The following is a 12080-nucleotide window of genomic DNA, read 5'->3' as shown; positions in this document are numbered from 1 at the left end:
GAGTAGCGCCCACCCGGATCTCCCTGCAGATTAATGGTCACCCATTCTGCATGGAGCTCGACACTGTAGTCAGTTATTGTCCGTTCAAGCTCATCTGGTCAAGCCTTTAGTCACTGACCCTGTTGGATACCAATGCAGGCTGGCACCGACACAGGGGAACCGATGGTAATAGCAGGAACTTCAGCTGTTCCAGTCGAGTATGGTCAACAGTCTGAAAATCTTCCCTCTGGTGGTGGTCCACGGGAGCGGTCCGAGTTTGCTGGGGCGTGACTGGCTACGCCACCTGCAGGTAGTTTGGCAGCGGGTGTGCCGTACAGGCCTGAAGAGGTTCTGACAAGATTTCTATCAATATTCCAGAATGGCTTGGGTACCATCAAAGTGGCTGTGGCCCGAATAAGCGTGGACCTGATAGTTAGACAGCACTACCTCCGGGCCCGACCTGTTCCGTACGCCTTACGACCCAAAGTGGGCGCTGAACTGAACTGGATGGAGAGTTTGGGCATCATCCGCCAGGTGCAGTTCTCCGACAGGGCAGTGCTGGCTGTCCCAGTCATGAAGCCGGATGGATCAGTGCATTTGTGTGGTGACTAAGATAACGGTCAACCGAGTGTCTCGACTGGACCGTTATCCGGTCCCGACATGAGTCACGCTTACCTCCAGTTGGTCCTGGCCCCCCCCGGGTCCAGACGCTTCGTAACTGTTAACATACACAGGGGGCTATATGAATACACCCGTCTTCCCTTTGGGGTTACATCCGTGTGCGCAGTATTCCAGCACGGAAGGAAGAATATCCTGCGAGGCCTACCTGACGGGACAGTCTGTCAGAATGACGTTCTGGCCCAGCGCTGCATCATGTCAGGCACACCAGAAGTTGCCTCCTGAAGCCCCGCTCCACCTGTGGTCATTCAGGCCGTCTGTGGTCTCGCCTCCATATGGATTTTGTGGGCCCCTTTCATCCACAATGTTCCTCATCTATGCCCACTCCAAGTGGATGGAGGTCCTCAAGTTATTGGTGACGACGGCCCGGACCACCATAGAGAAACTCCGACACATTGTCAGCATACCCGAGGTGCTGGTATCAGACAATGGTATGCCGTTTACAAGTGCAGACTTTGCAGCATTCGTGTCCATCAATGGGATCCTTCACGTAAGGACCACCCCATACCACCCACCTTTGAATGGGTTGGCCGAGCGGGCGATGCAAACTTTTCAGCGCAGAATGAAGCTCATGATGGTGGGAGACCTGCTTGGCAAGGTTCTTATTCTGCTACCGGACAACCCCGCGTGTCAGCCAAGATGTGGACGGGTCAATGATAAGTCGTTCAAGTAAATCACAGCGCGCCTCCCTGATTTCTACACCTACATCATCCTTCTCCATAGTGAACACTCATTCAAAACCTCACCTATATCTTCCGGTTCCACACACAATTTGTCACCTTGGTTCCTCGTGGGCCCCACTCTTACCCCGGTCAACCTCCTGGCCTTAATATACTTAGAAAACACCTTTGGATTTTTCTTTATTTTACCCACCACTGCATTCTCATTCCCCCTCTTCACTCTCAGAATTTCTTTTATACGTAACCCCTGCATTTTCTACACTCCTCTTGAATTTGAGCCCTCAGTATCTGCCACAAGCCGCCTTATTTTTCCTTATCTGACCCTGGATTTCGCTTGACATCCAGGGTTCTCTGGACTTGTTGCTCCCACCCTTCACTATCACGGGGACATGTTGGCCCTGCACTCTCTCTATTTCCTTTTTGAATGAATCCCACTGCTCTGATGTAGATTTTCCTACAAGTAGCTGCTCCCAGGTTTTTTTTTACATATAAGAGTACCCAATTCATTTTTTCCAATTAAGGGGCAATTTAGTGCGGTCAATCCACCTACCCTGCACATTTGGGTTGTGGGGGCGTAACCCATGAAACACGGATGTGTAGACAGAGTCAATGGATGGAAGGCGGGTTCGTGTGATGGACTGGGCAGGGTTCATGACTCTCTGAAGTTCCTTACGGTCCTGGGCCGAGCAGTTGCCATACCAGGCTGTGATGCAGCCAGATAGGATGCTTTCTATGGTGCATCTGTAAAAATCGTTGAGTCAATGTGGACATGCCAAATTTCTTCGTTTCCTGAGGACGTATAGGCGCTGTTGTGTTTTATTGGTCGTAGCGTCGACATGAAATGAAAATGAAAATCGCTTATTGTCACAAGTAGGCTTCAAATAAAGTTACTGTGAAAAGCCCCTAGTCGCCATATTCCGGTGCCTGTTCGGGGAGGCTGGTACGGGAATTGAACTGTGCTGCTGGCCTGCCTTGGTCTGCTTTCAAAGCCAGCGATTTAGCCCTGTGCTAAACCAGCCCCAATAATAATCGCTTATTGTCACAAATAGGCTTCAATGAAGTTACTGTGAAAAGCCCCTAGTTGCCACATTCCGGCGCCTGTTCGGGGAGGCCGATATGGGAATTGAACCGCGTTGCTGCCTTGTTTTGCATTACAAGCCAGCCGTTTAGACCACTATGCTAAACCAGCCCCTGGATGGGTGGACCAGGACAAATTGTTGGTGATGCGGACCCCTAGGGCAGCATGGTGGCACAGTGTTAGCATTGCTGCTTCACAGCGCCAGGGACCTGGGTTCAATTCCCGCCTTGGATCACTGTCTGTGTGCAGTTTAGACGTTCTCCAGTGTCTGCGTGGGTTTACTCCGGGTGCTCCAGTTTCCTCGCACAGTCCAAAGATGTGTAGGTTAGGTTGATTGGCCATGATAAAGTACCCCTTAGTGTTCAAAAGGTTAGATAGGGTTACGGGGATAGGGTGGGTTGTGGGCCTAGGTAAGATGCTCTTTGAGAGTCGGTGCAGAGTAACTCACTTCCTTACCCCCCCGCCCCAATATTGTGTTAAATATGCAAGTTGGTCTTTCATTTTCCTCCCAATCCTCTCAGTCAATACTGACCATAACCTCCCCAAACGGTGCAGCCCCAGAGGGCGTTTTCTGTTATGTTAAAGAAGCTGTAAGCAATTACCTTACTGTCCAGGTATTCCCCCTTTTTGACGAGGAACTCTGCAATCGTGTCCAGAAGCTTGGTCTCACGCAATCGATGACGAGCGACGTACTTTGCAATGAGTGCCATGGTGTAGGGGGTGATGTTGTCCACTTTCTTTGGGAGTTCCTCTGAAGTAGAAAAAAAATATCCTCACATAAGAGGCTGTAAATCCTTCTCAGTGCAATGGCTCGGGGTGGCCCGTAGCTGGGTCAGAAACCTAGGGGTGGGCAGTAGGATAGGCAGTGGGATAACCAAGCTCCCACTCCTGATCACATTGTGATTTGTGCTGAGAAGGTCATGAGCATTTAGGTCAGATAAAGACATCACCTGGGATAGCTGCAAAGCCCTCTGAACTGACTAGGTTTCTGATGCTCTCTGTTCTCGGGTCACACATGTTTTGAGGTAGCAGAGTGTGATCAGAAATAGCAAAACTAAAACCCTGACACAGAGATGGAAAGGCAGGAAGGTCTGATAGGTTTGTCACAGACGCAGTTCAGGCAAAAGAATAAAATCAGGAAGAGTTGGAGAAAGGCAGAAACTGTGGTGAATATCTGGAATGGTCACTGGGTTGGGGGACTCTCTCTCTCCAGAGACATTTAAGAGATAGTTCACGTAAGATCACGGACCGCTAATGAAAGATGAACAAGGTGGCCTTAGTGCTGGATTAAATGCTATTTTAGAGAGCAACACTGGTTAAATTGATTTTCATTTTTAGCAAGTATAATCCACCGAGAAGCGAAGGTCTATCACCATCCTACCTGCCAAGCTGCTGATGAATCTCTCCTGCCTGTTCTCATAGAAGAGTGGAGAACTAAAGATCAGCTCCAGTGACTTATTACTGGTCTCCCGGCAACACGTGGCCAACATCTCATCCAGTAGAGTCATCTCGTGATCCCTCACATTGGTTACGTGTCCCAGTGTGTGCTTCACTAACCGCAGGATCTTCCGGTTGTTGAGAAGCTGATCACTGCTGTAACTGTCTGATTGCAGTTCCTGAGCCTTCAGTTTGTAGTAGGACAACAAGAGGAAGAGGGTCTGGGGGTGACGCTCCTTCTCAATGTTCTTCTCCAGGCCGGTGAGACAACTTTCGACCAATGGGTGCTCGGTGGATGGATGGAGCTTCATGATGCTGCTGAACACCATGGAGATATCTTTCTGGTTGAACTGTGAGAGGCGAATGCGTGATTCCTCTTCCAGGACCTGAACCACCTTCGAGTCACTAGGAAGACCTGGCAGCCCAAAGAGGAGAAAGACTTGATTGACATAATAATAATAATCTTTATTCATGTCACAATGAGGCTAATAATAACTATGCAATGAACATATGAACATAAGAACTAGGAGCAGGAGTCGGCCATCTGGCCCCTCGAGCCTGCTCCGCCATTCAATGAGATGATGGTTGATCTTTTGTGGACTCCGTTCCACTTCCGGCCCGAACACCATAACCCTTAATCCCTTTATTCTTCAAAAAATTATCTGTCTTTATCTTGAAGTTACTGTGAAAAGCGGCTAGTCGGCACATTCTGTCACCTGTTCAGATGCACAGAGGGAGAATTCAGAATGTCCAATTCACCTAACAGCACGTCTTTCGGGACTTGTGGGAGGAAACCGGAGCACCCGGAGGAAACCCACGCAGACATGGGGAGAACGTGCAGACTCCGTACAGACAGTGAGCCAAGCGGGAATCGAACCCGGGCCCTGCCGCTGTGAAGCGACAGTGCTAACCACTGTGCTACTGTACCGCCCATAGAACAAGCATCAAAAATAAATTGTTCTCTGGATAATTTAAGGCTGTAAAATGATAAAGTGAAGGTATAGTGGGCAGCAGGATTAGTCTCAGGTTGCTTTCACAACAAGCAAACAGGGATAGTGGACCTCGAACTTGCAGGAGGCATACCCAAGGCTGAAGAATAATCAAACAAGTGAGGTTGGATTTAAGTCTCATGCAATTGTTGTGATCCCAGTTGGTGTTATAACTGGATGGGAATATTTCACAAAGGAACCACGGCTCAAAAGAACCCAACATATTTTTTATAAAATGTTGAGGAAGTGTCACAATTCTTATTTTCCAATGAAGGGGCAATTTAGCAAGGCCAATTCACCTACCCTGAACATCTATTTGGGTTATGTGCAAACTCCACACAGTGATCCGGGGCCGGGATCGAACACGGGTCGTCAGCGCCATGAGGCAGCAGTGCTAACCACTGCCGCCCAACAGCTAATTTGTTTTACCAAGATAAAACATTTGTTGAACATGAAAAAATTGGATGATGAAATACGTCTTTGCTCCGCCCAAAGTTTAATAAATACTCACAGAATTTTAAGATTAACACGGATTACAAAGTACATCTTAATCTACAATGGTCTGACTAACACAAATTTTTTTTAAAAACACAAGTTCACTGTGGGAAAATACACTCTCAAGAATTCAGGGAGTTAGGCAATAGACCAAAGAGCAGGACCTGTCGGGTTGTAATCTCTGGATTACTCCCAGTGCCACGTGCTAGTGAGTACAGGAATAGGGGAACAGCACAGATGAACGCGTGGTTTAAGAGTTGGTGCAGGAGGGAGGGTTTTAGATTCCTGGATCACTGGGACGGTTTCTGGGGAAGAATGGATCTGTACAAGCGGGTCTGAGGGAATACAGCGGTAATGAGTTTCAAGGAGGTAAGACAAGGCTGGATGGCCTCTACTTTAATGCCAGGAGTATTAACGGTAAAATGGATGAGTTAAGGGTGATGATTGACATGTATAATTATGTCATAATAGCCACCACGGAGACATGGTTGAGTGAGGGGCAGGATTGGCAGCTCAACATTGCGGGATATAGAATATTCAGGCAAGACAGAGGAGGGGGTAGAAGAGGAGGAGACATAAAAATAATAATCTTTATTCATATCACAAGTAGGCTTACATTAACATTGCAATGAAATTACAGTGAAAATCCCCAGTCGCCACACTCTGGCACCCGTTTGGGTACACAGAGGGAGAATTCAGAATGTCCAGTTCACTGAACAAACACGTCTTTTGGGACGAAACCGGACGAATGGGAGGAAACCAGAGAACCTGGAGGAAACCCACGCAGACACGGGGAGAACGTGCAGGCTCCGCACACAGTGACCCAAGCCGGAAATCAAACCCGGCTCCCTGGCCCTGTGAAGCAACAGTGCTAGCCACTGTGCTACCGGGCCACCCACAGTTGGAACAGAATCACAGTTGGAACTTAACCAGCCCTGACACATAGAAACACCTTTGTCCAGCATGAATCTAACTATAGGTTTCACGCTTCCAAGCACAGAAACATTAAATTAAGCCCACTTGAAAATATACTGTATTTGTAATGTTTCCCAGCACAAGTATGAATCCTTTAAAATTATCTTTATTTTCCTAACATAATCCCCTTCGTTTCCCTTCATAATTGGAGCCTCTCATCTCTGACATCTATCTCACTTAATCCGTTCTCACGCCAACACTGCACATATGCTGCTGTTTATAACTTAATTGAAGTTCTTTGAGGATGAAACAAGCAGGATGGATAAGAGGGAACCAATAGATGAAGTGTATTTAGATTTCCAAAGGGATACAAATAGACAAATTAGAAACAGGAGTAGGTCACTGGGCCCCACTCCAACATTCAACAAGATCATGACTGATCTGACTGCCACCTCTTCCCTATTCCCACCTACCCCCGAATAACCTTTCACACACTTGCTTTTCAAGGGCTATGATGTGAAGAATAAATAGGCCAGCAGAGAAATGTGGTGTTGCTTAGCAACTGGGGCCTTGTCCGGTAGACGCAACATGGGTTCATGTGAGGCGGGTCGTGTTTGACTAATTTACTGGAATTCGATGAGGACATTACGAGCGAGGTGGACAATGGGGAACCGGTGGATGTGGTGTATCTGGATTTTCAGAAGGCTTTCGACAAGGTGCCGCACAAAAGGCTGCTGCATAAGATGAAGGTGTATGGTATTACGATTAATGTATTAACATGGATAAAGGATTGGTTAACTCACAGAAAGGAAATAGTGGAGATAGAAACGTATAAAATTATGAAGGGAATAGATAGGATAGATGCGGGCAGGTTGTTTCCACTGGCGGGTGAAAGCAGAACTAGGGGACATAGCCTCAAAATAAGGGGAAGTAGATTTAGGACTGAGTTTTGGAGGAACTTCTTCACCCAAAGGGTTGTGAATCTATGGAATTCCTTGCCCAGTGAAGCAGTTGAGGCTCCTTTGTTAAATATTTTTAAGATAAAGATAGATAGTTTTTTGAAGAATAAAGGGATTAAGGGTTATGGTGTTCGGGCCGGAAAGTGGAGCTGAGTCCACAAAAGATCAGCCATGATCTAATTGAATGACGGAGCAGGCTCGAGGGGCCAGATAGCCTACTCCTGCTCCTAATTCTTATGTTCTTACAAATAGGTGATTTTCTAGTTGGTGATCAGTGGGTAGTGATATGCCTCAGGGATCAGTGTTGGGTCTCCAATTGTTTACAATTTACATAGATTTTTTTTTAAATTTGGAGCACTCAATCATTTTTTCCAATTAAGGGGCAATTTAGTGTGGCCAATCCACTTATCCTGCACATCTTTGGGTTGTGGGGGTGAAACCCACGCAGACACGGGGAGAACGTGCAAACTCCACACGGACAGTGACCCAGGGCCAGGATTCGAACCCGGGTCCTCAGCGCCGTAGGCAGCAATGCTAACCACTGTGCCACCGTGTTGCCCCACAATTTACATAGATGATCTGGAGTTGGGGACCAAGTGTAATGTGTCAAAGTTCGCAGATGACACGAAGATGAGTGGTAGAGCCAAATGTACAGAAGACACAAAGTCTGCAGAGGGATATAGATAGTTAAAGTGACTGGGCAAAGGTCTGGCAGATGGAGTTCGATGTTGATAAATGTGATGTCATCCATTTTGGTAGGAATAACAGCACTATTATTTAAATGGTAAAAGATTGCAGCATGCTGCTGTGCAGAGGGACCTGGGTGTACTTGTGCATGAATGGCTAAAAGTTGGTTTGCAACCTGCAGCAAGTAATTAAGAAGGCAAATGGAATTTTGTCCTTCATTGCTAGAGGAATGGAGTTTAAAAACAGGGAGATTATGTTGCAGCTGTATAGGGTGGTGAGGCCACACCTGGAGTACTGTGTACAGTTTTGGTCTCCTTACTTGAGAAAGGATTTATTGGCACTGGAGGGTGTGCAGAGGAGATTCACTAGGTTGATTCCGGAGTTGAGAGGATTGTCTATGAAATCGAAGAAAACTCCACCTTGTGGGCAGCACGGTAGCACAGTGGTTAGCACTGTTGCTTCACAGCACCAGGGTCCCGGGTTCGATTCCCGGCTTGGGTCACTGTCTGTGCGGAGTCTGCACATTCTCCCCGTGTCTGCGTGGGTTTCTTCTGGGTGCCCCGGTTTCCTCCCACAAGTCTCGAAAGGCGTGCTGTTAGGTGAATTGGATGGAGATGATTGTCCTGTGATGAGATATGGGGAGCAGGTAGGAAATCTGAGGCAGATGATCATCCATTATGGTATTAAATGGTGGAACAGACTCGAGGGACTGTATGATTAACTCCTGCTCCTGTTTCTTATGTCCTTAAAGCAGAGGAGGCCATTCACCCCATTGTTTCGTACTATGTCAGTCCAAAATTAACGTGACTTCCACACTCACTCCCCATAGGCCTGCACCTTCCCACTTTGAACTTCCAGTTTTCCTTGAAAAGATGTAATTATCTCTGCCTCAACTAATCAATGTTTCAAAGCATTCCACGCTCTAACAGCTCATTGTGAAACACCCTTGGGATGTTCAAAAAGGAAATGGGGAGGGGACAGGCCCAACATGTTCCCTCTCGGCTAATAGGAAGGAGTAACAAGTTCAGAGAACCATGGATGGCCAGAGATATTCAGGATAGAATGAGAAGGAAAAGAGAGGCTTTTAATAAGTACAAGGGGAGCAAATCAACAGAGGCATTAGAGGAGCACAGATAGTGCAGGATGGAGCTGAAGAAAGCAATTAGGAGAGTCAAAGAGGGGATATGAGAAAGCTCTGGGTGGCAAAAGTAGGGAAAATCCCAAGATATTCTGTAAGTATATCAACAGGAAGAGGGAAAGAGTAGGGCCCATTAGGGACCAAGGGGGAATCTGTGGGTGGAGCCAGAGGACATGGGAGGATGTTAAATGAATATTTCACATCTGTCTTCACCCAAGAGAACGAGGAGGTAGTTTTGGAACTGGGGGAAAGAATTCCTGCACTGTATTTTTCTGTGATTCTGTGAAAAGGAATTTCCTCCAATTCAGTGAGGCTTTAAAATTATGAACCCGTCAGGGGAAATATTCCCCATTCACTGTATATCTGAATATTTCTGAATATTGTCCCTCAACATTCCTCTTTCGGGTTGGAGTCTGCACCATCTTCAAAACATCTGGCAGAAAAGACAGATTTATGCGGACCCCCCCCCCCCCCCCCCTAAATGTGATTTCAGGCAGAAACATTTCAAATCCCATCTGGTACATGGCTTTCAGTTATCCTAAATGGGGATTGGATGGAAAAGACGGAATTGAGGCTCTTTCTTACCTAAAGCTGCGACAGCGTACAGACAATTCACAATGCTGAAATTGTCAAACTTGGAGCAGTCGCTCACGATGGATTCACAGAGCGTCTGGAAATCTTCGAGCTCCAACATCTGGCTGTGGTACGCCTCTCCGGTGGATCCTCCAGGCAGCTGCTGCAGGATCTGGCCAATTTTCTGCAAGGCAATGGGGTAATGATTGTAGGAGATTTTGCCAGGGTTCTGTGTCACCCAGCGCAGCACCTCCCCCACAGTCCTCGAACGGTCAATCAACCTCTTCATGGTGAAGAAAGTGTCATAGCTCATCTTCTCATGGATGAAATTCCAGGTTTTCTTCTTGGTGCGATGGTGGTGGTGGTGATGATGATGATGATGATGAGGCTTGTGCCCATTCTGTCTCCCCTGGTACAGATGAGGGAAATGCTCCGGATAGGCGGCCCAAATGTGCGGCTTGCAGGCGTGATAGCGAGCCGTGTACATGGCACCCAGGTTCCTCAGCAGGCAGGCAGCAGCTGGGCGGCAGGCCTGATGCAGGAAGCGGAGAATGCAGTTCAGGCTGAGATGAGTCAGTCCGTCTAACAGCAGAACGCTCTCACTCCTCGACACCAGAGAACTGAAGCAGCGCACAGGCAACCTTTGCATCTTAGGTATCGCTCACCTCGAGGGAGTGTGGAGAACGGCAGAAACCTGGAAAAGAACAAAGTGGGGCAGACAACTCAGAACAATAAAGCATCACATTTATTATCATAAAACATACCTTAATTCAGTGAAACTTCACTAATCTCATCCAACATGGAAAACCGAGCACAGGCTGCGTCAACGCAGCAAGGCCACACTCAAGGCCAGACAATTCAACAACCTGAGTAAAAGGCAACTAGTCAGCAGTGACTTTTAACCCTGAGAAGTGTGAGGTGATACACTTTGGAAGGAGTAATGAGACAAGAAAGTATTCAACAAATGGCCTGGCACTGGGTAGTTCCGAGGAACGAAGGGACCTTGGCGTGTTTGTCCATGGATCTCTGAAGGCAGAAGGGCAGGTTAATGGGGTGGTGAAAAAGGCACATGTGACATTTGCCTTTATCAATCGTGGCATAGATTACAAAAGCAGGGGGGGGTCATGCTGGAGTTGTATAGAACTTTGATGAGGCCACAGCTGGAGTACTGTGTGCAGTTCTGGTCGCTGCATTATAGGAAGGATGTGACTGCACTGGAGGGGGTGCAGAGGAGATTCACCAGGATACTGCCTGGGATGGAACATTTCAGTTATGAAGAGAGGTTGGATAGGCTTGTGTTGTTTTCTCTGGAGCAAATAAGACTGAGGGGTGACCTGATTGGGGTGAACAAGATTATGAGGGGCATGGACAGGGTGGATAGGGAGCAGCTGTTCGCTTTAGTTGAAGGGTCAGTTACGAAGAGACACAAGTTCAAAGTGAGGGGCAGGAGGTTTACGGCGGATTTGAGCGTGGTTATGGTCTGGAATGCACTGCCGGGTAGAGGCTGGTTGCCTCACATCGTTTAAAAATGGATGAGCACTTGGCACGTCATGGCATTCAAGGCTATGGGCCAAGTGCTGACAAATGGGATTCGGTAGACAGATCAGGTGTTTCTTGTGTATCGGTGCAGACTCAATGAGCTGACGAGCATCTTCTGCATTGAATTATTCTGTGAAATTTCACTTACAATAATCTAATGATCTTCAGTAGTGTCACAAGTAGGCTTGCATTAACACAGCAATGAAGTTACTGTGAAAATCCCCTAGTCGCCACATTCCGGCACCTGTTCGGGTACACACAGGGAGAATTCAGAATGTCCAATTCACCTCACAGCACGTCTTTCGGGACTTGTGGGAAGAAACCGGAGCAGCCGGAGGAAGCCCCAACGAGTATTGTATCCCACTTCTACCCAGTGACAGGCCTGTGTAAACCAGTATTATAACTCAGTGTTTTACAGTAACAGAGCCATTCCCACCCACTGTACCCCGTGTTATACTGTGCCAGGCATATCACAGAAGTACTGTGCCCCAGGGCAGTACGGTGGTGCAGTGGTTAGCACTGCTGTCTCACAGCGCCGAGGTCCCAGGTTCGATCCCGGCTCTGGGTCACTGTCCGTGTGGTTTGCACATTCTCCCCGTGTTTGCGTAGGTTTCACCCCCACAACCCACACATGTGTAGGGTAGGTGGATTCGCCACGATAAATTGCCCCTTAATTGGTAAAAATGAATCGGGTACTCTAAATGTTTTTATTTTTTTTTTTAAAGTACTGTACCCCAGTGTTATACAGTGACTGACCCGTCCCCACCAGTACTGTACCCCAGTGTTATACAGTGACAGACCCGTCCTCACCAGGACTGTACCCCAGTGTTATACAGTGACAGACCCGTCCCCACCAGGACTGTACCCCAGTGTTATACAGTGACTGACCCGTCCCCACCAGTACTGTACCCCAGTGTTATACAGTGACAGACC

General features: G+C 47.6%; 1 protein-coding gene across 1 annotated transcript in view; it reads right to left on the bottom strand.

Moving 5' to 3' along the window:
- fastk (Fas-activated serine/threonine kinase) overlaps window positions 1-12080 on the bottom strand; it is a 77126-nt gene that overhangs the window by 39679 nt on the left and 25367 nt on the right. Inside the window, exons 2-4 of the mRNA XM_038808505.1 lie at window positions 9621-10302; window positions 3797-4267; window positions 3018-3166 (exon numbers count right to left, since the gene is read on the bottom strand). Of these exons, the coding sequence (XP_038664433.1) occupies window positions 3018-3166; window positions 3797-4267; window positions 9621-10257 (1257 nt within the window). The 5' untranslated portion in view covers window positions 10258-10302. The remainder of the gene's footprint in view (window positions 1-3017; window positions 3167-3796; window positions 4268-9620; window positions 10303-12080) is intronic.

This window comes from Scyliorhinus canicula, chromosome 10 (genome assembly GCF_902713615.1).
Source record: "Scyliorhinus canicula chromosome 10, sScyCan1.1, whole genome shotgun sequence".
Classification (NCBI taxonomy): domain Eukaryota; kingdom Metazoa; phylum Chordata; class Chondrichthyes; order Carcharhiniformes; family Scyliorhinidae; genus Scyliorhinus; species Scyliorhinus canicula.
This window is presented reverse-complemented; position numbering and strand designations above follow the sequence as displayed.